The sequence below is a fragment of the Solea solea genome, chromosome 6 (genome assembly GCF_958295425.1).
Source record: "Solea solea chromosome 6, fSolSol10.1, whole genome shotgun sequence".
NCBI classification, from domain to species: domain Eukaryota; kingdom Metazoa; phylum Chordata; class Actinopteri; order Pleuronectiformes; family Soleidae; genus Solea; species Solea solea.
Genome location: NC_081139.1, coordinates 23,421,593 through 23,449,400, shown reverse-complemented (window position 1 = coordinate 23,449,400; position 27,808 = coordinate 23,421,593). Strand labels below are relative to the sequence as shown.

General features: G+C 40.4%; 1 protein-coding gene and 1 long non-coding RNA gene across 4 annotated transcripts in view; one reads left to right on the top strand and one right to left on the bottom strand.

Annotated features, from left to right (window-relative positions):
• LOC131461032 (uncharacterized) overlaps window positions 1–15,979 on the top strand; it is a 19,711-nt gene extending 3,732 nt beyond the window's left edge. Inside the window, exons 3-5 of the long non-coding RNA XR_009240434.1 lie at window positions 11,325–11,508; window positions 11,669–11,776; window positions 15,850–15,979. This is a non-coding gene — a long non-coding RNA (uncharacterized LOC131461032). The remainder of the gene's footprint in view (window positions 1–11,324; window positions 11,509–11,668; window positions 11,777–15,849) is intronic.
• LOC131461031 (transcription initiation factor TFIID subunit 4-like) lies at window positions 10,427–27,808 on the bottom strand. 3 transcript variants are annotated; one of them, XM_058632006.1, is made up of 16 exons: window positions 27,353–27,808; window positions 26,195–27,022; window positions 24,781–24,920; window positions 23,588–23,701; window positions 21,633–21,722; window positions 20,421–20,543; window positions 20,220–20,309; window positions 19,277–19,495; window positions 18,477–18,618; window positions 18,289–18,391; window positions 17,715–17,884; window positions 17,471–17,601; window positions 16,523–16,645; window positions 16,072–16,128; window positions 15,845–15,967; window positions 10,427–11,769 (listed from the first exon to the last, which is right to left on the bottom strand). In XM_058632006.1, the coding sequence occupies exons 2-16, from the start codon at window positions 26,877–26,879 to the stop codon at window positions 11,605–11,607; spliced, it is 2,475 nt and encodes an 824-aa protein (XP_058487989.1). In that variant the 5' UTR covers window positions 26,880–27,022; window positions 27,353–27,808; the 3' UTR covers window positions 10,427–11,604. The 3 variants fall into 3 exon arrangements, with proteins under 3 accessions (XP_058487989.1, XP_058487990.1, XP_058487988.1); XM_058632007.1 differs by having other exon boundaries at window positions 26,195–26,933; XM_058632005.1 differs by lacking the exon at window positions 27,353–27,808 and having other exon boundaries at window positions 26,195–27,321.

The window sequence follows — 27,808 nt, the reverse complement described above, 5'->3', positions numbered from 1 at the left end:
ATAGTTCAATTCTATTTTATTAGAAATATTGCTTTTTTTGGGGAGCAGCCCATAGTGGAAAGATAACATGAGGAGGAGTTAGCTTGTGACCGAAGGATTGTTGGTTCAAGTCCCACCAGGTCAAGGGCTGGGCTACCCCTGAGCTAGGAACCCAATCCCCATTGCTCATTGTTAATTAGACATTCTAAATTGACCACAGCCACAACCAGTGCACTATTTGTGCCAGCCCCAAGCCCAATGGATCAGGAAGCAGGAAGGGCATCCAGTTTAAAAATCTCTCCCAAATCAAATATGTAGATAATCCACTGTGGCAACTTCCAGAGAGAGAGAAGTCAAAAAAAACAAAACAGACACATGACACAGAACATAGCATCTCTACGAGCAGTGCACGGTCATGGTAAATAATAAGGCAGACATAATAGGAAAAGTTACAAAAATGAATTCATGAATAAAAAATAAGTACACATAAACTTGTGTATATACATTTGCACAGTGAGGAATCACATACAGTTTATAGCAGCCACAGTTCGGGAGTCCTGCCCCTCGAGATAGCTCAGGGTCCCATATCTTGCCAAATAAATCTCCTCTGTCTTCGTTATAAAGTCCCAATCTCTCGAGATTTGACATTTCTCTTAACTGCGAGTCATATGAAGGCGCAGAGTCAATTTTCCAGAAACGTAAAATTGCTACAAGAGGGTTGGGTACTTAACTCTTCCCAAAGGCTTCAGAGTAAATGCATTTCCGAAAAGAATGGAGTTCACTCCATGACCAGAAAGAATGTGCAAGGTTACTGATCATGGATTTACATCGATTACAAACGTGTGAGACATTCGGGGTAGAATCTGTATAGCTTCTCCTGTGAATGATGGAGCATTTTAAACTGTGTAAGGATGTGTCTGGTATTAACTGAACATTTATGATTACTCCGTAGACATTCCTCCCATATATTATTATTTAATTCCACATTAAACTCAACTGCCCATGTTTTTTTTTAAACACCTCCGTACTCAGCAGACCTCTATCATAAAGGATACGATAAAAATAGGAAACCGCAGCACGGCTGTGTGGTGTGTTTGTTTGCAACTTTAGAGTTTGGTACATCGTAAGTAGTTCACATATTTTTTTAATGTGGTTTTATCTGCCAACAACTGAAATGGCTGCCTTGTTCACTTTGAATGGGGGCAGCATCAAGCGTTGTATGTGGATCCATTGCGGCTGCACACTTGAGGGAGACGGGAGTCAGACGCTGTGAGAAACGAGGCGGTCTAGCCCACACCACTTACAAATTCTCCTTCTTCTCCTAATAAATTCCGGCAGGTTGTGCAGCAAGAGGTTAAATGCCGCCCTCCACTGTTTGAAGTCCCAACTCGTTCTCGCCCCTCGAAGCCTGACTTGGGATTTAACCCCTTATCAGCCAAAACATCTGAAAAGTCAGATATAGTTAAACCTATGTGATATACAATGAAAATATTTCAAATGTGTTTAATTTTTGTGTTTTTTTTTTTTTTTCAATTTTAGTTTTGTGTTGTACCAGTTTTATTCATTTAAAAAAAAAATATTTTTGATGGACATTATTTTATGCAGTGGTGGGCGGTCAGGGCCAGCAGGGCCTTCTCTGCTGGCCCTGACAATATCAAAAAAGTATTTTTATTATTATTATTACTATTTTATTGTTTTAAATAATCAAATTAATGTGTGTCTGAACGTGTCTGAGTTTAATTACTTTTTCAGTATGTTATGATTATATTTCCAGAAAGAATATGGTTATTTTTTGTGAAGCTGAGCTGGATTTTCCTGGATGTCATTAAACGCATCATAGCTCCGTGGACCTGCTGTTTTGGTTTTTTTACTGAAGGCCCTGACTGAAACCCCACAGTACGCTACTGATTTTATGTAATACTGGAATGAATGGATTCATCAATGCAGACACTCGTGTGAAATGTATCTCCAGCTGAGAGACAAACATCGACAAGCAAAATAATTTCCCTTAAATCCCTTTATTCCATAAGCAAAACTTATCGCCACACAGTTTTCTGATTTGGATCAATAGGTCAAATAAACCTGGTTAAGCTGCGTCTGCATTTGAATCCTCAAATTTAAATTTTAAATAATATGAAGAATGGGTTGAAATGAGTAACTCCCAAAAAGCATGTATTTGTGTTGCGTTTTGTGACAAGGGGAAAAAAAAGCTTCATGTTTCTCTTCTCCGGGTTTTTATGGGGGTTGGCAAAACAGCTGAAAGGAACATTACTGCCACCCTTATTGTTCTGCTGCTGGTGCGCAAAGAACTCTGGGATATGGTGGGGACAGACACATTTCAAGGAGCCGATGATTCATGTGACAATTGGGACGGCCCATGATGCATTTTGACTACATCCGGACGACGAATACACACTTGGAGGATGCAGCCATGACGACTCTCTCTGACTGAAAATATTGTTTTATGAAGCCGTTGACTTGTTGTGATCCTTCATTTATGTTTTGCTGCTCAGGAAAATTCAAATCCAGACACTTGTTATACACATGGAGTTCAGGTTACCTGTCAGAGAGAGCATAACTCACGCGCGAGTATAGAGTCCAAGTAATCTCTGTTCCCGCTTGGGCTTGAGATGTAAATTATGAAAGCAAAAATTCAGAGTCACGACCAGACATCTGAAGCCGGCGCTACATCATTTGGAAATGTTGCTGTCCAATTGTTACATCTTCCTCCACTGACAAGTGAACCGTCTAATTGAGAACGTTCACACAACTGCTCAGACAGCTTTCCATATTCAGGAACACCTGTAATACAATCACAAAGAATGATGGCAGTGCCCTGGGGTTATTTGTAACACAAGCACACAGAAGCTGCGAGCGCTGCTGCTGCTGAGCAGCTCTGCAGAGATCCGCCTCTTCTCTGTGTGATTACATGCTAGAGTGCTGTGGGATATCCGTGCTGCATCCTCGAGCAGAGGTGCTGCTCCAATCAACTGCATATAATTCTTCACCTCAGCCACAGGTTAAACGTTTTCCTCGGGACACTGGCTTCATCCTCAAATGGCAGGCGATGACTCCTTTGCAGCCAAGTCTGTCTCTGATGTCCTTTAAGGTGCAATCCATTTTCCATTCCCATCTGCCCCCTGCATTTCCCTCTGTCAGCATCACTCCAGGAAGACAGATCAACAATTACCGTTAATGAAAGATTTACAGTACAGTCGTCAGTATACATAAATAATTGACTATCACATGCGTAATGGCTTCAGCCTCGTAAATGGAGTGATGATATTACAGTAACACAGCAGGTCACGTAATCTGATTTGTCTCATTTTATTACTGATCTGTCTGCATTATATGATACAGCACTTCATACGTGTGTTTGTGTGTGTGTGTTTCAAGGTGAGGCCTGTTGTTTTGGTCTGAAGTTGTCTCGTGGTCATTTATAATGTTGTGTTTTTTTGCCCTGCCTGACTCAAAATGCATGTGATATATTTGTTTGGCACAATTTAACCATTTGAAAGTGCACCAGTGGTTTGGCTAAAGGTGTGGCAATGGTGGAAATGGTGAATCCTAAATGTTTGCTGACCCTCTGACCTTCCTGTTGTGTCTCCATGAGGTGATCATCTTTGGTTTATCGATGCAGTGTGTGCATCTCTGTGGTCTTTTGTCCAGTTATCCTAACGTCACCAAGGGTGTGCCACAAGGCTCAGTTTCAGAACCCATCCTCTTTTGAATCTGTTTAGAGGGGTCAAAAAATGTGTCTTTATGCTGATGATACAATTGTTAGCTGTCGTGCAAACGCTGTTGCCGTGGTCCTTGAACATCTGACACTGTTTAATCACATTTTATTCCATTTCAGACTAGTGCTAAATGCTAATAGAACAAAAGCCATGTTTTTTCAAGAAGAAGGTACCAGCTGTTCTTCTTTCTATTAGATCTGTACTCTTCTGTGGCTTCTTACAAATACCAAGGCACTTTGACTCATGAAAATCTGTCTTTTGAATACTGTATTGAAGATCTTTTGTAGAAATTGAGTTTTTCTTTAAGTACAAACCTTGTATTTCATTCAATACCAGAAAAAAAAAACTTGTTTAAGTGTAACTAAACCCCTAAACGACTCGAGAATACATCATACATTGGTCAGACGTTGTCTCAGAAGAGAAGGTTTGGTTAACTTTTAAGGCTGAAGACATAGTTTTTATCAGTTCCTTTTGCCAGCACTCTACTTGTGTTACATGCTGTCGATCACAGAGCACTTTAGAGATTGATAACACGGCTGTCAACTCTTCACTCTGCATTGCACTTTGACTTATCTGGTCAACTAGTCATCATTACACACATGCAGGCTTTCACGCTTCATTTACAAATCACTCTTTGGCCTGCTGCCAAGTTTCATACCCATGACGAGTGATAGAAAATGTGCTGCACGCACGTAGATGCGCTGTATGAGAGTGTGAGTGTATGGGTGTGGGTGAATGGCAAAACTGTAGAGTAAAGCAGCTTTGAGTGGTCATCGAAACTAGAAAAGCAATATTAAATACAAACCATTTACCATTTTACATACTGTATGCACATGTCAGCAGTGCAGCCATAGCCAACACTCCCAGCCCTTTAACTGTAGAATTGCCTCAGTAACAGAACTCTACCAGAACTTCACCCCCTCAACATTCTATTTTAACTTTTTTATAGTCTTAGTGTTAATATCTTTATATATTGTACTTTTTTTGGTGAAGCATGTTTATTACTTATTATCTTTATCTTTACTATCTTAGCTGCTGTAATAATATAAATATGTACATTTCCCCACTGCCGGACAAATAAAGGACTGCCTGATCTCATCTTATCTTATCTTAACATGGAACACATTACAGCAGAATCTGAAGCCATGCGTCTTGATTTCAATTGGGAAATTTGAAACCTGTTCCTGAGTATTTTTGATCTACTAACACTTGGCACTCTAACTTGACTAAGAATTTAAACGTTTCAAGTAATTACCGTAAATTTCGGCCCATTGAGCACACCTGACTACAAGCCGCACCAGCTAAATTTGAAAAGAAAATAAATGTTGTACATATATAGGCCGCACTTGAATATAAGCCGCAGGTTTTCATGTTGTAACCAGTAGCGGCGCCAGGATTCAATCTCTTATCAAAGGAGTTTGTTAATGAATGCATCAACTTTATGAATGGTGAGTGAGTGCGCGTGACTAGCACTGAATGGGCCACGGACAAAAGTGGGCCCACCTGTAACGCCGCGTATGGTTGTAACATGAGATATTTACATAGAAAGACGCTACACGGCATTACACGTTTTTATTAAAACAACGTAATTTAAACACAGGGTGAACATGCTCAGCATGTTTGGAAACAGCACCGACACGGCATCAACATGCCTGGTTAGAAAATAAACACTCCACCAACACGACAGTAACACGCCTGGTTAGAAAAGAAAACATTTTAGCCTACCAGAAAAGTCGTTGGTCGCTATCTTCATCTTCATCTTCTTCTTGCGCACTAAAGCCACTGAAGTCTTCATCTTCAGCGCATAATCTTTCCCAGTGTCTGTCTCACTTTTGCGTTTACTGCTAGAGAGTGCCCCCCGGTGGCTGTTAGCTAGTAAAAGTCTATAAATTAGCCGCACCGTTGTATAGGCCGCAGGGTTCAAAGCGTGGAAAAAAAGTAGCGGCTTATAGGCCGAAATTTACGCTAGATGTAAGTCTAATATTCATGCAAACTAACTGCATGAGGGTTTGGATTTTGAGAACATTTTAAACCAAGATGGTAAATGTGGATGATTTTGCCTATTCTTTATATTTTTTTGCGGAATACCTTCTAAAAACAGAATCTACTAATATGAATTTACAGAGTCAGTATGATAAGATAATTCATTCATTCATTGCCAACCGCTTTATGTGAGAGTCATGGGGGTCGTTTTAGCCAATCCAGCTCGCTGACACAGGGCAAAATGCTTGGTGAACAGGTCGACCACTCTATCGCAGTGCCCACACACAAACACAAACAAACTTTCATACTCTGGAGGAAACTAGAGAAGCTGGAGAAAACCCACACGCTAATGGGGAGAACATGCAAACTTCATATTCTTGATTGAACTGGGTTGCAATTCCGTGGGTCTTTTTGCTGTGAGGCAACAGTGCTAGCCACTAGCCAGATCAATTAACAACAAAGTAGTGTTGACCTCAATTCTAAGCAAGATTAAAGAAATGGTTCAAGTTTGGTGTTGTGGTTGTGTTGACACATTATCAACACTCACATTTGTTGTCGCTGATAAAATGTCTGCCAGCAGGAGCAGAAGGGAAAACAGATTTGAGCCACTCACTTAGCCACCTAATCAACTCACCAATCAAATCTACACCTGTTTCAAAGCGTCAGTACCTTATACAACCACCCTTCAAAAAGTGAATTATCCCTTTGAATATTATTAGGTTAAAATGCAAATCTCCATTTTGACTTTCAGCCTGTGTCCCGATGTGTCTTAACAGAGGCTTTGTTTCGTTGTTCAAGAACACTTCATCACCACAGCTGTGGTATATTCTGCTGCACTGCACAGGACTCAAATGCTCGACTCCAAACTAGGGTAAAACAAAAGGAATTTATTTCACAAACAATAGACGCTCTCAAGGAGGATCAAAAACTTATACTCAAAAAAACTCAACTTATACTTGATGGACGACAGGACTGAGAAACAAGACAGACAAAAACGAACTGACACAAGACACGCGAGACGAGGACTATTCATACACATGAGGTAGGGGAACACAGGTGAAACCAGTGAGGGGCGGGGTTAGCCATCTCAGTGGAGGGAAAATCACACAAAGGGAGGAAGTCAGGATCTGAAACCAGAGGGGAAAGATGACTACAAAATAAAACAGGAAGTGCACGACAAGACTGGACATAGAGAGGCACAAAGGACGAACATGAAGTCATGACAACATGTGAAACACTAAACATGATTAACATTAACATATTTGACGAGACATAACAGTATGTAAATCTTCTGCCACTTATACTATACATACTCTATATATGCATACACACACACACTCACTGTTGATACGTACATATAACTATATTTATATGATGTTGATATCCGTATATACCGCTATATAATGTTATCATATTCATACTCGTTTTTGGTTATTTTTACAGAACCACAGTACTGCCTTTCACGTGTGGTTAGATGCTAACTGCATTGTGTCGTGTCTATATGTGTACTCTGCAAAATGACAATAAAGTTGAATCTCAAAATCTAATTTTGGCGCCTCATATAGGCGATGACTTAGTAAATGGAGATGTTGGTCTCCTGTGGGCTGACACTGCCTGCTGCTTGGCCTGATTCAGCTCCATTAAAGAGGGCAACAGGCAGTTAACCCCCGTGTCAATACCTCACAGGTTCAGCCACACTTACAAACCCATTTCAGCGCCAGTTGTAAACACTGGCCTTATTATAGCGTCTCCAGGCCAAAGCAGAGCGCCCCGGTCGACCCCATAACAAAAGAAGCCTAAAGTCAGCAAGAACCTGGGTGGAACAAGGGCACGGGGAGCATGGGAGGAGTTGTGAAGGAGGCTCTAGCTAATGAACTGGTGTTCCTTGTTTTATTTCAGGGTTTGATTCCTCAGGAGAGGCGGGAGATCATTCTCTTTCATTTCAGGATAAAAGTGGTTTTGGGCTACTGGAAGTGTGCATCTAAATGGATGATAAAGTGCAGCGATTGGATCACACTGCGCCACATCAGCTCATCCCAATCCCATTCACATGTCGCTGCGAGGAGAGACTTTTTATTCATAAGCTCAGACCTTGATCAACAACATGCAAGGAGGCGTTGAAAAGGATGAAAATAATTAACTGTCTGTTAGTGTTGCATTTGTCTCACAGCATGATTACGATTACGAATTTTTTTGAATTTGGTGGTTTTCAAAAATTAAATATCACAACCCTTTTTGTTCATCCAGCCAGGGGTCGCACCGTAGCGCTGGATTTCATAACCTCCCTATTCATGGAAGAAATGTTAGCCGGGGGAGCTTTCATTAGCCTCTAACCATCATTAAAACAGAGCCCCTCCGTGAATGTAAACAAGCCAAGAATTTCAGACCAGAGACTCATCATTAAAAGTGCATGAGGTGCACGCAGCTGAGCAGTCAAAGCCCATCTTAGAATCAGACATAATCGCACATAAGTCAAGAAAAATTAACAATCACACACACAAATAAACTTGCTACGGATGTGGTTTATAATTGAATCCAACCCTGGGGGTGAGAGCATAAATGACAACACACACTGCAACAAATTAATACGCGCTCTAGCTTTAATTAATGCCATGGAAGGAAACGGTGAGGTTACTTAGCCCTTCTTCCCTCTGAAAGGCTTAGGGTGTTTACCCAGCACCCTTAGGTGCAGTGACTGAGGCGTCGCTAGGCAACGGCTCCATCCCTGTTGTTGCTCTGCCTCTGGCACTCAAGTGGGAGCTTATGTGGTCTTAACTCTGAAAGAGCTGCAGTGTTGAGGAGTGGGCGAGGGATTACCAGGAAAAATATTGGATTGGGAAGAAGCACAAAGGGTGAAGACTTACCTGAGTCACTGCTGCCATGATGCTGCTCAGGACTGTCATGTGGCACTGCTCCTATGCTCATGACAGGAAAAATCTGGCTTTTTTTATTGTCTGCATCCATGGTTCTCAAACTGTGGTGCCTGTGGTTATCGCAGAAAAATCACAAATACTGTTCTAGTGTATATATACCAGGGTATGTGATAGGAGCTGAGTAATTTTGACCGTCGGAGTGTGTAGAAAATGAAATAGATAACAAAAAATAAGAATAAATTCAATAATGATAGTTACAGTCATTTTATTTCTCACTCCATCTTAATCTAAATTCACTATAACAGTGTCTGGAATAGATGTGGGGAAGAGATTGATGATGAGAGAGCAAATGATCTTAATGGGAATAAATGTGCCTCCTGTGAAGAGTCTGTGACTTTGCTCGGCTTCTTTACTCCACTGTACTTTAACGTTAGCGACGATGGGGTTACTCAGTGGTGGTAGTTGGTATAAAAGGCAAAAGACATTACATGCTGGTGAGGACTGAGCAGACATGTGATCGATAAGGTTAAAGGTCCAGTACGCAATACTGGAAAGTCCCCAGCTTAGCACAAATGTCAAAAACAAAAGGGATTTTGGCAGCTAATGCCAGAAAGATATTGTACATACATCCACTCGGTGGAAACAGCGGCTTATTAATCGCTGTGTCTATTGCTGCATTCAAGCCGAGTTCGTAATCCTGTCCCATACTACATGGTATATAGGAGATGCTGTACTCAGTTAACAGGTCATGGATATGATGGTGAGGTCTCAAACAAAAGATTGTATGTGGCCTCCATTCTCTCCATTTTTGTTATCTATACATTATTTTTGCATCTAATAGGTTTTTATATTGTGAATGATATCAAAACAAACACTTGACATAATTATGATGGAATATCTTTTTATACTTTAAGCTCACATCACCCACTCAGACTGATCAGTTTTCATTTCTTCCCAAAATTGTTGATGACTAGACGTCCAGATGACCTGTTCCTCAGGTCTTTTGATTCTGAGACCCCAGATATACAAGGTGTAGCATGATTTTCTGAGAGGAACTCAAATATAACTGCGGGACCAGCTACCAAAACACAAGCCCCAATCTCTGCTCAAGGCGTCACTTGTCTGCTTTATACTGTATTTGCCTATTGAAACTTATTCCCTAATATCTTGTGATACAGAATGTTACATATTTCACTTTTTAAAAAAGTCTCCGTCTTACAGCAACTATAAAGAACCTGAGGAGGAACTTTGAGTCAGCCTCAGCTCCAGTTGTGATATGATAAAATATAAAATGAGCTACTGCCATCTAGTGACTCCTTAAGGAAACTTTCATTGTGTAAAATAAAATAGAAAATATGGCTCCTCGTCACCACTGATGGCTCCAGATAAATACTTTTTGTTGTTATTGTATTGTTTCTCTTTTGGTCGACGCCGATATAAAAGCTGCTCCCGATCATTACAACATCAGGCCACTGTCCCAGCGGCAGAATGGCCTAATTATCTTCAGCCTGTGGTTGAGGTGAAAGTTAGCAGCTGATGCAGCAGCTGCTGATAATGGAGATGAACTCAAAGAACAGCACAGCCTGGTTGCAAATAATGTTTTCATTTTGGGTGGTGTGCCCATGGGAGTAGATGCCTCAATAGAAGCCTGTAGGACCCAGGGGAGACTCTGTACTGTACCACATGAGGCTCTGCAGATGTTAGATGACGTGGATTAATCAGTGAATCAGGTAGATCAAGTGTACGAACACTTATCACCACACGAAAAGCACATCCTTTCACTAATAATGCAATGCTGCCCCCTAGTGCAAGATTAAAACACATATTTATGGTCCAATGAAAACTCCACAAGTGTACTGTAAAATCATTATTTATTCAAACTTTCAATAGAGAAAATGTTTTGTTTTCTTAGCGCTGTGTGGGTAAATTTTCAACTCTATACAAAACCGTGTGTAAAACTTTAGGTGTAACATTTACAAATGTACAGGAAGAAACTCCAGTTTCTTAAGTTTCTTAATAGGTGCTAAAAACCTAAAGGGGTCACCCGGTAGCACAGAAAAATAGAAGCAGGTCAGGAAATGATGATGATGATGATGATGATGATGTCAGCCACTATTAAAAGAGTAAAAATGTGCGTTGGAGGGCAGCTACAAAAATACAAATCACTCTCAGGTAGATGCATGTTTGGTTTAGCAGGACAGGTTAAAAAACAACAACGTTGAAGTTTGAGAAATAAACACGTTAAACGATTCTTAAAAGCATGATTAAAAAACAAAAACAGATCACACCTCTTCTCACGCACCACTGAAGTCTATTCACTTCACAAAATGTGTTCTTGAATTTAAGCTACATAAAAACATCTGAGGTGATTTCAATAAATAGCTAAACATTAATTTAAGCTTGAGTTTTTAGCAAATAAATATCTCTAAAGAAAGTACTGGAGAGGACAGAGAGAGCCTGATGAGATACAGCAGGGTTACTTTGTTTCAGGTAGGCTATATGGCTTCATTATAGTTAGGAAGGCAACTCAGTAGGTTATACAGTTTGGAGCTCAAACTAATTCATCTGACGATTAAATCATTAATAAAAATTAGTTGGCGGTCTAAGAAAACATGATTTTCATTGCTTTACAGTCTACTGCACATACAAAAATCTGAAAATAAACTGTACTGTGTTGCAGTGCATATTTCTACAAGTCATTTGTTCATACAAAAAACCCTTAATATGATTCTTTTTTTCTTTTTTTGTACAGGGTAAATAAAGGGGGCATCAGTTCACGACTGCTCTGAAAGAAAATAGGCAATTATTTGAGGAGGGAGGTAGAGAGGCCATCAGATGTAGCCAGGAATATCTGAAAATGTGCCAAGCTGCTGCTGCCATGGCTCTTGTCCTCTTCATATATAAGAGTCTCTTACACTCTCTCTTCGGTGGGAGCGGTAAGTCTCTCTCACTCCACACTCTTCATTTTCTACCTCTCACCTCTCCTCCTCCTCCTCCTCCTCCTCCCCTCTCTCCCCTCTCTGACATCAAGCCTATTTGAGAAAGCCCTTGTAGAGGAAATGAGAGCGGCTGGTAAATCTCTCGTTCTCCAAACAGAAGAGCAGGTCCCTGAGATTGACGCGTGTGATGCGCTGCCGTGTGGGTCTGGAGCCCGATGAAGCGGCTCCGCCGGACAAAGAGGGACCTGTTCCCGATCCCTGCAGGGTGAGAGAGATGGGATGGGGATTGAAATAGAATGAAAAAAGGAACCGGTTATATCCATTATGTTTTATATTTTACACATTCAAATAAGAATGACCAGTCGAGTGGATTAGTGTGTGCATTGTTTAGAGCAGTGTTTCCCAATCCTGGCCGTCAGGGACCCCTGCCCTGCATGTTTTAGATGTTGTCATCAAGCTCTGCAAGAGCCTGATAATTACCCATTCATTTAAATGAGGTTGTAGCCGGGCAACATCTGAAACACTAGTTTAGAGCACCATCTATTCTAGGGCTGTAACTAATAATTATCTTCAAAAACAGTCAAAACCTAGAGCAGGGGTGTCACACTCATTTTAGTTCAGAGGCCACAAACGGCACAATTTGATCTCAAGTGGGCCGGACCAGTAAAATAATAGCATAATAACCTATGAACAACAAGAACTCCTTTGTTTTACATTTAGTGAAGTATCTTTTTATAAAACGGGACATTTCTTGAGAAAAACAAGTGCAACTTCAACAATATTATGCCTAAATTTACCGTTTACACTCGGGCTGAAATGAATCGTCAACTATTTTGATAATCGATTAATCGGTCTGAGTGTTTTTATGGAATTAAAGTAAGTTTTCTGATCTTCTTAAATGTTTCAGAAATCATTCTCATTTTTGGTTTGGACGAGACATTTGAGAACATCGTGTGTTTAAGGAACACTGGACCAAACGATGGATTACTCGATGAATCGAGAAAATAATCGACAGATTAATCAATTATGAAAATAAACGTTAGTTGCAGCCCAAGTTTCCACGTCACACTGGATCTATAAAGGCACAAACATTTAGTCACAGGTATCTGGAAGTGAAAAATATAGTATTTCACATAAAGATTTTAACAAATTCATCATGTGGGCCGGATTGGATCCTCTGGCGGGCCAGTTCTGGCCCACAGGCCCTACGTTTGACACCCCTGATCTACAGTAACAGAGAACATCGAATGAAATTAAAAAAAATGCTAGGAAAATAAAAAAGACAAATATGAGAATATAAAATAAGTAATCAATATTGTCATTAATAAAGATCACTCTGTGCTGCCCTCTGGTGGTTGTCAAGGAGGCTGTTCCACAAAAAAGCTGCTAAAAGCACTGTGAGTGTTAATTTCTTACTCTTGGAATGATTAAAACACCAGAACCAGAAGACCTGAGGGTTCTAGAAGGTTTATAGGGTAAAAGGAAATGGATAAATGAGAGGGCCCAAGACCATTAAGAGCTTTAAAAACCAGAAAAAGGGACTGTAAAATCGACTGTGAAGCTCAAAGGCAGAGACTTCAGGATCGGTGTCATGTGTGCTCACATCCTCGCCTAATATAATATCCATCCATCTTCTACCACTTCATCCTCCAGATGAGTAATAGTTAGGTAATAATGGATGAATTTTACTTGAACATTTTCAGAGATTGTGTGAATGAAGCCTCCAGACAGGAGTGTTAATGGAGCAGAACCCAAACACATGGTGAAAAGAAAACTCTGACCAGTACCAGTGATGTGTGGAGACAACATGATGATAAGATGTCGCATTCTAAAGACTGCCGTCTCATAGTGATTGGATGTGACTTGTTTAAATTTGATCAGTGATAACTCATTAGTCATGTGACAGTTTACCAGAGCCCAGTGCTCTGCCTGCACTAATAAAAAGCCTCATTACAGATGACTGATGACAGGCGTCTGTCACGGCCGCGTGAGCTGTCGGGGTTCTCGCGTCTACTATGAGCAGCGGATTATATTACAAAATATAGATTTTTACATGTAACCTTGTGATGTAACTGCTTCCACTTTTACTTTAGAGTCTTTTGATGAAGTGTGACTCATAAGAGGCTCTCGAGTCTGAGTTCATCTGAAGCTAATCAGGTTGAGTAAAGTGGTGCTCTCTACAGCAGCCATTCCCAAAGACTGGGGTGCACAACTGCAATTTTCACACTGACCAAGAGCTTATGGACCTAAAATTAGGTTGCAAATCATTTATCAAACATGTATCTTGGATTTACCGATTTGAAATAAAATTAGGCACTGCGGAAATGGCTGTAAAACAGGCATTACATTACATTTGCTTTTTTTTACGATAAATGTTGTGGACTGGGTCAAGAGTTTCATATTAGTTTATCATCAGTGGGTCCATAAATAAAGTTTTTTACTTTAAAGTACTTAAAGTACAATATGCAAATGTTTTCAGTACAATAAAATCCAACTGATGGGAGGAGCAGTTACGGGTCATTAAAAATTCACTCAAGCTTGTTTTTTTTAATTATTTTTTAGGAAGTAATTAAGCTTCGTAATTAAGAACCTACTTTAAAAACTTTACAAAAAAATTTACTAAATGCACTTAATTACTTTCAACCTCTGATAGGAACCTAAAAAGCAAATGTTATGGGGCTCAGTTTTTTTTAATACCAAATTACTGGCAGGAAAAGCTTCTGCACAAATGAATGGTGACAGTGCCATTTTCCACACTGTGATAATTCATGACACACTTTAAAATCCATAGAGATCAAGCAATACTTTGTAGATCCTGACAGTTATTATATGATGTATCCCCACCTGCAGTAACTTGACATCTTCAAATTTTCTCTCATCTTAATGTGGAGAACGCTTAGACATTGCAATAAAAGCATTTAAAATAATAGTAATCATAATAAAAGGGGTGGGTCAAAGTATCGATTTGGTGATATACTGTCATCCTTTCATGCAACGATAATTGATATGATATATTAATTGAATATTGATATTTTAATTAACAAATGAAGGCACTTTAAAGCAAAGAGTCCCTGCCAGTTTCACTCACCAGGCATCACTACTTGATGTCTCCTTACACTCTACACTTTTCACGGATGTTTTGTTTACTTCAGTTAGACAGATATCGTGATGTATCGCTATGTGATTATCACAGAAGCAAATCGGATTTGTAAAACATATTCGAAACGATCTGATCTTCCTGACCAACTGTTCACATTATATATTGCAAGTGATCAGATCTACATGTGTCCATAGTGACATAGTCTAGTCTTTCACATGGATGTCTATAGTTAAAGGCCACGCCCCACAAAAACAAGTAGTCTCAACAGAAATCTGTGCCTGTTTCTGTCCCAAATGGTTTTGTGGAGCCGCGGCACAAACTGTCTCTCTACGGATCGACGTCATTGTTGTAGATGTCATTCGAGTCTAGCTGTGAGTGACAAAGAAGACACTTTGAAATCCTATCTGAGCGACCAAGAAGTTGACTGAGATTGAAACGGATCTGTAAAAAATGTTTTTAGAATCTCATTTGAAACCACCCCTTTGTGTAGATTCAATCATCTTTGGTGTTTTTTAGCTGTCCAGAGTTCAGACTGACATAAAATCAAGCTCGATTGGATATGCTTCTCTTCTTTGGGATGTTTGGTGATTTGGTAAAATGATCTCCTGTTTGCTTGTGCCTGACTGTCTTTGTGTCCCTGGGCTATCCATCATCTTACGAATACAGCAAGAGCTGAAACAATTACTCGATTAATCGATTCTAAATCCATTACTAAAATAATCGTCAACTATTTTGATAATCGATTAATCAGTTTGAAGCTTTTTTCATTGTTAAGACAAGATTTCTGATTGTTTCAGCTTCTTAAATTGTTTCTTTGCTCCATATTACAAAGAAATCATTAAAGGTGAATCATTTTGGTTTGTGGACAAAACAAGACATTCGAGAACATCATACATTTACAAACACTGATCAACGTTTTTTTAACGTTTTCTGACATTTTACGTACCAAACGATTACTCTATTAATCCTGAAAATAATCGACAAATTAATCCATTATGGAAAAAATCGTTAGTTGCAGCTCTAAATCGCGCCCTCAAAGAGACATGTTGTCTTATGTACTGTATTGCCTGGTGGAGTATATGCTGCCAGGTGTTCACATCTATAGATGTGAACAGCTTGACTTCCTGCCAAAATGGAGTTGTTTTAGTTCTGTGCTGCATGAACTAAACAGTAACCAGAGCTCTATACTCGATGGTTGTCTCAGGATTTACAACACTGTGTCATTATCTTTACCTCAGCTGCAGAAGAGGAGGATGGAGAGTCCAAAATTCTCCTCTTCTTCCTAGGGCCGATGGCTGCCAGTGCCGTCAGGTTGGCCTCCCTCTGTCTCATCTGAGCCAGCTCCTGCTGCTGCATCTGGACAACGAGCACATGGAAACAAGGAAGTGAAGCATATGGAGCTTAAACATACAGCAACAATGACAGGCAGGCAGCCTGTCTCCTCACAACTCTTAGCTTACCTCTTTTGCTTTCTGTTTCAGACGAAGCTGCTCTGGGTCCTCCTGCCGAGCTCGAGACTGCAGGACCAAACACAGAATAAATGAACGAGTGAAGACCAAAGCATGTTAAGTCTTCATCCACACTCACACACACTGTAATCAGACTTTATAATATTAAATAAACACATATCCACCATGTTAACTTGTTTTATAATGACATGATTTATTCAAATCCTGTTTGTGCTTTTGTGAGCTAAACAAACCAGCATTCACTTCACACTGGCTATTATAGGTGCAATGGCCTTGATTTCATCTCTTTCTTTCTTTTTTCTTTAAATAAATAACTGATAAATAATTGAGACGCTTGTGCTAAAGGTATATATTTGTGAGGAAAATAAAAGTACTGTTTAAGGCCAGGTATTGTCACTCCAACAATGCTCTAATGATCTATCAGATGTTTGTGATACTGTACCTTAGCTGCCTTCAGGAGAATCTCTCTCTCCTGCTCCTCCTTCCGCTGTTTCTCTAACTGGTCGAGCTGCTCGAAGAACTTGAGCTGAGCCCGAACGTCACTGCTCTGATCGTGGTTGTCGTCCTGCCAGGAGAGAATGGTAGAAACATTACTGCAATATCGATATACAGTATATGACAATATAAATGAAATCAATATTTATGTCAAGGCTTACATATATATGTAAGCAATATGGGTTATAAAAAATGTTTTCAATATTTTTATATAAGATATATCAGGGTGTAAAGCTCATTAAAGTTTTATTTTGAGATGTTTGTGCTTCTCAAAGGAAATACTGTAAATACACTACTGTTAATGATCTGTATTATTTGAAAGAAATTGCCTAAAAACATGGTCAAATTCTGCTGTAACACAAATAATTAGGAAGAAGAAGTGTCATTAAGGGACTTTTTAAATATACTTTAGTCGATTCCATGTATTTCTTTTTTATCAATATACAATAGTTAATTCATAATATTTATTGTATGAATAAATATCATGATTATCAATGTGACAGCCTTTAAAACCAGGATATAATGATTTTAGTGTCATAGCGTTACTATTGTTAACATTTCATATCACAATGATCCTAAAATGATTGAAATTCGCATTCAATAATTCTTGCAATAATTTGAAATGCATGCTTAATGGTTTATTTGTAATTAATTTAGTAAATACCCATGAGCTTTTCCAGATGTTCACATTCATCCAGATGAAGTAATATTACAAAAACAGTAGTTGTTTCAAAGACAGAGTTTTTGAACATTGTGTTATATTACAAAATCATAGTATGACTGAAAAGATGCAGGTTTTGCAACATGGCATTAATGATCTGGTTATTGTCAACTCTAAAACAAGAGGGAAGAGGCCGCATTACTGTAGTGTAGTGTAGTGTAGCTATGAACAAACCTTAAAGTTGATATTTTTCTGCTGGGCCACTTGGGAAACTTTTTCTAGCAGGTTCTGGAGTCGCTGCTGAGTAGCATAGGAGACGTAATTCACCACGTCCACACCCAGGTCAGTCACACCATACTTCCTTGCTGGAGAAGGTAAAGAAGGTTTTTGGTAAAGGCTGAATATTTGACTGAAATAAATAAATAAATAAAAAGATAAAATGATCACTAAAGCATGTAATCAATCAATATAATCTCACCTATATTCAGCATTCTCCTTTGCAGCAGGGCACAGGATATGAAAGCCTCATCCTTACAGGAATGAGTTACCACTCCCACTAGTCCAGAATTGGTTGCTAGAATATTGGCACTCTCCTCTGACAGGTTCACTCCTGCCATGGAGGCCACGTCATTGATGTCATCGTCATCTCTGTGAATAAAGAAGGAGGAAAGCAGCCAAGTCAATAAACGATACTCTTAATGCATGTCCGATTGAAACAAGGAGAAAATAAGGTCTTATTGCTCTTTTAAAGAGTACATGTATGCAGGCACACAGACTTTGAACACACTATAGCCTGAAGCATAATGTCTCTCAAAAATATGTGGTAATAATAACTAAACTAATAACTACATAATCATAAATTTAAAAAGGAAGGAAAAAGGGAACACTCTCTACCCATTATGGAATGTTTTGGAGGTTTATAAGCATCCGTAATAAAGAAAAAGGTGTGCAAGAAAATAGGAGAATTTATCTACATTTTCCAGCTTGATGTGATAAACAATATATGAATTTACATGAAACTGACTTTGAACTGTGTCCTTTTTAGTTCTTACTTGAAAGTGCCACCAGCCTCTTTCAGCTTGTTCCTGTTAGCTTGAGTCAAGGCTGCAGCAGCGGCTTGTGTCGAGACAGATGGCATGTCTGGCCTCACAGGAACTGTAAGAGACGCACAAACCATAATAAATACTGCAAAGACATCCACAAGCACCGAAAGGGGGTACTTTTATATTCACATTCTCACCTGGTTGCAGCTCTTTAAGCTGGACTTGCTGCTGCCCCGTCAGGATGCGGCCAGGGGCCTGATTCCTGAGAGTCACCATGGGGGTTGACGGTGAAGTTGCCTGAGGTCTCAGCATTGCTCTCTGCTGCTGAGGCTGGAGAACCTGAGAAGGTGTCAAATAATGATGTTCTTATTATTATGGTGATTTGTATACCTGATGTTTCGTTGTGCAACTTATATAGTTAGGGCTGGCTCAGGGGAACCATAACTATCCCTTAGTTTTGCTGCTATAGGCCAAGACTGCTGGGGGGAACTGTGGAGTACTGAGCACTCACTTTCTCACTCCCTCAATCTTTTTGTATGGAGATGACTATGATTTGACAGGTGTCCTCAGTCTGCAGGTACCTGTGGCTCCAGGGCTGCAAGATCCAAATCCAGGCCTGGTTCTGCTATTATTGTTATTATTAGTGTTCGGGCACAAGGTGCGTAGAACCCTATTGAAACGCAAAGGATTATTTTTATAATTCTAATTATTAATAACCTCTCTGTCCTCATTCTGCAGGTACTTGTGGCTTCAGGGCTGCAGGATCCAGATCCAGTTACAAGGTTTTTACCATTATTAGTAGCAGTATTGTCATATTTTAGGATTAAAATTTAAATCAGTGGCATTTTTTTCCTTTCACCCCAACCGGCCAAGGCAGATAAGATGGATGCACATGTTCGAGTCTGTTTTTGACAGTTTTTTTCCCCCTCTCCCCTGACGTCAAGTTCCTTGAGATAATGTATGTTGTGATTTGATGCAAATCAAATTTGTGGTTTACCAATGAGGGGGTCTGTCCTGGCCTGCTGATGCCTGGATGGAGCGGCGGTCTGTTAATAGGGGCAGTGAGACGAGGGGTAGGGCTGCCTAGGACTACTGTGGTCGGTGTGAGGGTCGGTGAGGTGGAGGACACCGGGGTTTGGGTCGGCTGGGGGTGTTGACTCTGCTGGATGAAAGCTGCCGAGTCTGGAGTGAGCTGCCGCAAAGCTGGGAGGCTTCTCTAGAGATGAGGGTGGACAAAGAGTACAGAATTTTAACCAGAGTAAACAGGATAGAACCCAAGGTTTAAGCCTTTTTACCCTGGATTCCACAATTCTATTGTTCTAGAATTAAGTTCAAGGTTCTTTTATCTCCTTAAAAAGCACTAAACTATCTAGATCCTCAGTAAATTGAGGATCTTATATCCACATACAACCCTGTTCGTACTTTGACATTCTCTGACAAAGGCCTGTAAACTGTTTCAGATTCTCAGCCGAAAGGTTAGGCCTTCTTCAGACTGAATCCCAAATCTGACTTTTAAAGCATATCCAGATCTAGCTTGATTTTATGTCAATCTGGACAGCTAAAATACACATGAGATCCAATTTTTCCAAAGCTGACACAAACCACAGGTCGTTTCGAATGCGATTCTAAACTGATGTTTACAGATCTGTTTCAAAGTATCTGTCACTCACAGCGCGACTCGAACGACAACAACAATTACGTCGATCTGCGGAGTCCACTTAACTAAACGAAATGTACTTTTATCAGTCACCACTTTGCATTTCCAGATTTGACTCTAGTTTTTATTTTTTCTATGGCAGGTCTTGCTCATGTTTTAGTGTTTTTATTCTTTAATTTAATTAAATGTTAATGTATTTTGTGCATTTTAACTTGAAGCACTATCAACAAATGTCAAAAATAAAAATGTACAGCTACTGAGAGATGAACATAAGTTTTCTCACCTTAAGGAAAGGCACAAGGTATGGTTGGGGTGAAGAATTAAGCTCTTTGTACAATCTGCTGGTGAATTCCTCAGCTTCCAATTTGCCCTCCTTTTTTTACAACACAAAAACACATTTGGCTGAGAGCTGTCGTACGCGCAGGTTACACAACTACAAATGATGTGTCTCTTTGTGTCTTTCATATGCATCGAGCTCACTCACCAGCAGCTCCTTGACCAGCTCTCTCACAATGGCCGCAGTCTCTGTCGTCTGCTTCCCACTGGAAGCCAGCTTTATCAATGTTGCCAGGAAGTTCTTACATTTCTTTACATTCTCCATTGTCTCCTGTCAGAAACACAAAACATCTCATATTATATAAGGTCTTAATTGTATGCAAGTTGCATAAACTTAACTAGTTGCTCCACATTTTCAATTTTCTCTCCAGTGACAGTTTTGAGTCATGTCTGTGTAACCACCCACCTACAGTTACATTGTGTCATCCTGATCAGTGCTATCATCTTGTTTATTTGTATCTATATCTGTGCTGGGAGAGGACTAGATAGAGAATGTTTCCTTATACCAAGGTTCAGAACTTCATGTAGTTGATTAAGTGGTTAAGTCCAAGCTTGTTTACTTTAAAATAGAAACAGGAAGTGTTGTATTTGTTGAAACTGTGGTAAAAGATCATTTTTGCTGTTTGTATTGCAGTGAGAGCAAGAGCTCTAATGCCAAAAAACCGAGCATGGTTCACTCATTGTTACGGCTGTAATCATGTGTACTGTCTGAATGAAATGAAATGAAGCAAAACGTTCAGCAGTGGAGGCTTTCTACTCACACGCCAAATGTGGTCCCAATTCACTAAGCACTACACACACACCCCCTAGGCAGGTACTGGCTATAAGATCAAGGCAGCGATAGCATTATTTTAGCCGTTCATCATGGCAGAGCTGGCGAAAAAAGAAGCAGACAAAAAAACCATTGTCGGAGGAAGCAGAAACGACTGTCTGACTGTGTGAGGGGGCCGCAACACGAGTAAACACCGGAGTGGCTTTTTTTCTGTGCCATTTTTTCAAATGGCACAGAAGCATGCAAAAAAATGACATGGCTCCATGGCTTGTGTTCATCGGATCCATTGAAAACAAATGGCCGGGAGAGGGGAGGGGGGAGCATCGGGGATGAGTTTTGATTAAAAACAGTGAGGATAAAGTGGTAGACAGTGGATGGATGTTTATGGTGGTGTCATAGTAATATGTACTGCGTAGAGAAAAAGCAGAAAAAGCGACTTAAGATGAAACGTCAAGATGGAGATGGTACTAAGCACATTACCATTTTTACATCAATTACTTCCACTGAGCACATTTATAAATGCCATGCAAAGGAGAAAAAATCCGGCTTTACAGTACATGTGTGTCTCTTGAATCATGCATGACTCACTTTGCTCACTGTTACCGAGGTAACCGTGGTCCCAGCTGTTTGGCTGGCGGTCCTGGGTGTCATTCCTGGTACTGGAGCCCCAACTGAGCTCTGGGAACAGATACATGTAGATGTTGAAGTCAATACAGAGGAAACACAATTGCATGCTATGTAAATTGCTGAAATATTTGGGGAAGTCAATAATAGAGAATGTGGTCATATAGTAGTTTCAAAGTTGCTCAGCTATATTAAACAAATGTTTAGTTCCCTATAAGGATCAGGGGTGGTTCTCCTGCACAGTTGTCTTTCTCAAAAGAGGATTTCAGCTGCTAGCAAGAAGTTAGTGGTGGAGTGGTACAACCGGCAAACTGAGGTCTGAGGTTTTGAAACATTAAGCCTACTTTAATAAAAAATGAAAAACTCATTCAATCATTCAATTATTTTTTCACACCAAGCTTGCTGGACGCAGTACCATGGGGCAATAAGCTATCCCACCTTGTTATTGCTGGACATTTTATTGAAAGCCACAATGATATCGCTTTTTTATTCATTCAGTATTTAATATATTGGATCATTTTGTGAGTAGAGCTTATCCTGAGCTCTCGGGCTGAGAGCATTGATAAAAATATACATACATTAGAACAGTTTGACTGTGGCAAATTCAGGAAACAAGGTTTAAGATAGGCATTCATTCTCACTGTGCAACAAGTAGCACATTTTGTAATACATTTTATTTGTTAGCGCCTTACCGACACTCAAGGTCACCTTACACACAAGAGCAAAGTAAAAATAGAATAAATTACATTAAAATAAAATAATAAAAGACAATGAAATTTAATAGTGCTGTGTGGTCAGTGAGAGTATAATTTTCTGAAAAGGTGAGTTTTTAGTTTTGATTTGAAATGTGGGAGGGAGTCTGTTTCAGAGGTCAGGAGGGAGGGAATTCCAGAGCTGGGGGGAGAGCGTCTGAATGCTCTGCTCCCCATTTTGTTGAAAATGTTTGTGTTCATTTTATTGTGGGAAATAATTGAATTTTATACATTTAAATGGAGACATTTTGACTGACAATTATGTTTCATGCTGTGTCGTGTCTGTGTGTCTGTTCTCGAGTTACTGTAGCTTCCTCCCACAGTCCATAAACATTCAGATTGAGGTTGGAATAATTGAAGCCTCTAAATTGCCTGTAGGTGTGTGTGTGTGTGTGTTTGAATGGTTGTTTGTCTCTGGAAGTCTGCCCTGCGATGGAATGACAACCTTTCCATGTTGTACTTGTGCTGGTGTTATTACACCAGCTCCATCATCTATTTAATTCCTCATGAACACGAAACCCCCAGAGGCACTGACATTCAAATAAAAACCTGCAGTTTTATAAAGGACTAGTTATCATTAGTTAAAGAAGTCTTACTAGACGAAAGGCGTTGGAGTTAACGGTGTTTGATTTTTCAGATTTTATCCTAACTTCTCAGAGATAGTCTTGTGCCCTTAATGAGACAATCTTGATAAGTCTATCTATAAGTCTACCTCTAATGGCGTATTTCCACAGGCTCTACTTGCCTCGCCACGCCACGTCACGGTTTAAGTTTCCACTAGCAAAGTACCTGGCCAGAGTGCCGTCACAGGAAGAGACGTCCCACACACAAGCCGAACAGCACCGAACTGTAGATCACTTAAAACTACTTAACAACCACCAAGGAGGAGTCTGGTGTATTTAGGGACAGCACCGGCGATCGCGAGCGGCATCACAGACTGCTGCCGCTGTAGTCTGTGGAGTAGGAGGCTGTGCTCCGGAGACGTATGGACAGAAATCAAGCCGAACAGTGCCGAACTGTAGATCAGTTAAAACTAATTTCAATCATTTATACTTTATGTAACTCAGATGGACTTGAATCAGAGATGTTAGCTTTCTGTGTGCTTGGTGATAGGCAATAACACGAATGAAAATAATGTGACAAGTTACCATGTACAGACACATCTACCTGAAGAATAGGAGGTCTGTGAAGAGTGGTGGTTGCAGGGAGTGTCGTTGGAGCCGGGCAGCTCTGTCGGATGATGGTGCTGGGAGCCACTTGTCTGCTGATGTTTCCAGGAGACTGAGAGAGAAGGCAAAAGCAAACTTGATATAATGTGGCAAAGCATTTTCTTTCAATCAAAAAGGCACTTACTGTTTACATTTGTACTGATCATCACTGAATATACAGTATATTATATTATTATGACACCAGTGCTTTATATATACCTGGCTTCAACTGATCCAATATTACACTCAACAGGCGCTTCCTTAAGGCTACATCCAGGCTGTTTCAGTCTTCATTTGAAAACAGGTTTTTCAGATTTTAAAAAATCTGCATCCAGATGAGCATTTCAGACTCGAGTGATAAATAATCTGCTGTGACCATACAGGTACAAATGCCATGTGAATACAGGAGTAAACGGGAAGCTGGTTTTCTCCTCTGCCATTTTAGAAAGTACTAATAACAAGTAAAAAACAATGGTAAGAACGAGGTGAAAATGAAATTAAGTTTTAATAGAGATTTTCAAACATAAACTATGTTAGCAGCAGCCTCATCATCAATCTTAAGTTTCAGTTTTACATGTTTGGGGCTCTTAAACGCTGGGGTTATGTCGGCACCCATATGTGGAGCTGAATTTAAGAATTTTTATAAAGAAAAAAATAAGAGTAATAAAACTATAGCCTGTTATATTGACAGGAAAGCCAGCTGACTATGGGCTATAATGTTGCACATGGCACCTAAGCATGCAGAGATAAAAACCTTTCCTGGGCAGACTGTAGCTGGATTCACTGAACTCCAGACATTCTTTGAAGATTGTCTGGAGGGGCTGTGTGTGTAAACGCAAACATCCGCACATGTCACTCTGGAGAGTCTCTGGGCAGCTCCCTAGTTTGATTTCTGTTTAATATCTAACTCAGTTCATAAGAGAACACAGCAGCAGAAACCACGGCAAGTGAACTGTTGAGTGTCCTGAACTGCATGCTGAAGCCAGATGTCACCTCCTTGGCAGGATTCTCTGGATTCAACTGCTGTTTTGAACATATCTCACCGAGACAATGTCCGCATGTGATAACTGCAAACTTTGGAGAAGGTCTGGACTTAAGTCTCAGAACATTTTCCAGGGTTTGAGTCTAAGAAAGGGGCTTGTGTGACCTTACCTGAGCAGGTGACACGTTAGTGGGCGTAGCGGTCCGAGGTGCCATGCCTCCCTGTGTCTGAGCCTGAGCCTGCATTTGGGCCAGAGCCTGCTGAGGAATCATCAGCAGCTGTCCGCTCTCACTGCGTACAAGCACCATCCCTGAACCATGTCAGAAAAATACATTAGACAGCTGGAAAGTAATTTGATAGAGGCAGTGTCATCAGTGCACGGCTGAACTAATGTGGAGAGTAAACATCACACCAAACAGACGCAGTGTTTTAAATGTTTGATGAACAATGATTTCATCATCTATTCAAAATTCACGCGAATCACATTCTTCTCAATCTTTATTTTCTTAAATTTAACATTTAAATAATAACAAACGATACACAACAAAATGTATTGAACTGAAACAAATGGTCCTTCTCTCTTAAGATAAATTTAAGATTAACTACATGAAACAAGTATTGAAGAGACTTAACTCTCAACTTGTGAATTTATCAAGTTAATGAGAAATTGGCTGGATATTCCTTTTTTTATTGATTATTAAAAATGGCAAAATTCTGCCCAATTAATAAGTCAACATAAGATATCCATGATTTCATTAAATTAAAAAAATATATTATTTTTTTCTATAAAGGTGCTTCCAAAACATTCTTTATAAAGTTTTTCTAAAAAATCCAAATTGTTCGTTTTGAATTATTTATTTGTTGTATGGACCAAAGAAACCAGGAAAATATTCACATTTAAGAACCTGAAAAATCAGAAAGCTTGTTTGAATTATAATTGTTTTTGAAACACTCAAACCCTTACCAAAATAGTTGACGATTAATTTAGTAATTGATTTATAATGCGAATTTTGAATATACGAATAATAATTGTCTTAATCTTTATGAGCAATGTATGTATGTATGTATGTTTATTTATGTTTATTTATTTCGGTCATGTCCGTTAGATCACTCATCATCACCCATCATCTTAGTGTAGTCCACACAATACACATAACTGAAAGGGAAAGCGGGAGAAGCAAAAGCTTATCTAGTCCCGCCCCCATTACCCACAGAATACATATATTCATGGTACAATACATCATTTCATCATACTAATTTATTTTTTTTCTTTTCTTTTTCGTATGACATTTTGACAAAAACGTGTTTCAACTCGCAATTGAGTTGAGTTGAGTTGAACTATATCTATATATGTATGTATATATATATATTTATATATATATATAAATTAAAAAACATATATATATACATATATAAATTAAAAAATATATACATATATACATATTTTTGAATAAATAAGTGTGTAAATTATAAATGGGACATGTATAGCAACTTATTCCATTATTCCATATCAAGTTTAAAAAGCAAATAAAAAGTTGAACAACAACTAAAAAATAAGTTTGGAAATGCCATCTCTTCACTCACCGGGGGGCAGCTGGATGTTGTGTATGCTGGGCTGACCCGGGTTCGTCTGCGGCAGCCTCGGGGCCAACATCTGAGGCGTTAAAGCTCGGATACCTCCCGGACCGGCGGCAGCCACATTCGCCGGACTCCGGGAAGCGCTGACGGCAGCAGCCGGCTGCGGTGCTGACTGTATTAAAGTTGTGGGCGGCTCTGCCTTAATAATGTGCGACCTGTTGGACGCCTGGCCGTTGTTTACGACACCTGACTGTCCTGATGTGTGGGCAACCATGACATTATTGTTCCCATTCAGAGTTGGCGGCCTGACCAGAGTCACAGTGGCTGTTGCTGGTGCTGCTGCTGTCTGGCTCACAGACTGGGCTGAGTTCATGAGAGGCGTCTGGATGACACTGTTGGACGCACCGGGCAGCCCTTTATTAGCAGACACTGGTCCACTGTCGACAGCTGCAGGACTACCACTGTTGCTTGTCACTGTCCCCCCGTGAGGGACAGCAGCAGAGGCGGCAGCAGCGCTTCCTGAATCGTGAGAGTTCATCATAGTTTGGCTCCCATTGAAAGTCTGCACTGAGTGTGAGCCTACTCTCCCCTGATGATTAGGGAGAGAAACTGAACCGCCGCCGTCAACAAGTGCTTTTTTGCCAGGGTCGAGTCCAGTGGCGGAGTCCGTGCTGGCTGTCGACGCGTCCATGGTTGGACCATGGGGACCTTGTTATCATGTACGATGAGACCCCCAGCGCTTCAACTTGTTCAGAAGACACACAAACAACCTTGCATGTGATGGGGAGGCAGCAGGACTCTGACACTTCTACTGCTTGTTCTTGTGTACACACTCTTTTCGAGACACAAAGAAGGAAAACAACATAAGTAGTTTACAGCGTACCTGCTTTTAGCAACCGTCTTGACCAAGTAACCAGCTGGACATTAGCTCGCGCAAAACCCCTAATAGTCCCGGAACTATAACTGTGTAATTACCGGCTGTTTCGCGCCTACCCCAGTGGTTGTTGTGACACAAGGCGGACAGTTGTGAGTCTACAGCCCTGGACAAGATGACAAACTACCGCTTTATTCAGGTTTGTGTGTAAAAACGGCTCCTCCGGCGGGCCTGGGTGAACCGCCATCTTCACAGTCCGGAGAGCTTATGATGAGAAGTGAGGTACTTACCAGTAAACATGCGCATGCGCACAACAGTCGGACGTCTCCGTGCGGGGGCCTTTCTCGAGCTGTGATTGGCTGTCGCGCATTCTAAAAGGCGGTACCAATGGCTTCAGCTGTCAGTCCACGGGATGCATGAGATGGAACAACATCGTCGCCGAGACTAAAATGTTTCCCGTCAAAGTTTACGCTCCCGCCGGCGTCTTTACGCCATGTCAGTATATGTTCCGACTCAGAATCGCACCGACTAACTGTCGGCGGAGAAATATCGCGGTTTGCAGCGGGCTAACGATCCGGAATTGAGAGTTAATTCGCTGCCGCTGAGCCGTGCAAGATGGCTGCACTGTTTTTGGTCACAGCGAGAGAAGTTGCTGTTGTAAAGAGGCGTTCGAGCGAGCCCCACCCTTCTCTGAAAGAGAGAGCGAGATAGACACAGAGAGAGAGAGAGAGAGAGCGGGGAGCACT

Bases quoted from the DNA above. Each gene is read 5' to 3' on its own strand.
- LOC131461031 (XM_058632006.1), bottom strand. From the start codon at position 26,879: ATGGACGCGTCGACAGCCAGCACGGACTCCGCCACTGGACTCGACCCT. The intron at 18,392-18,476 runs GTGAGAATGTGA...CGTCTCTTACAG, and splicing joins GCTTAAAGAGCTGCAACCAG to TTCCTGTGAGGCCAGACATG. The intron at 15,968-16,071 runs GTAAGCTAAGAG...CTCGTTGTCCAG, and splicing joins TGAAACAGAAAGCAAAAGAG to ATGCAGCAGCAGGAGCTGGC.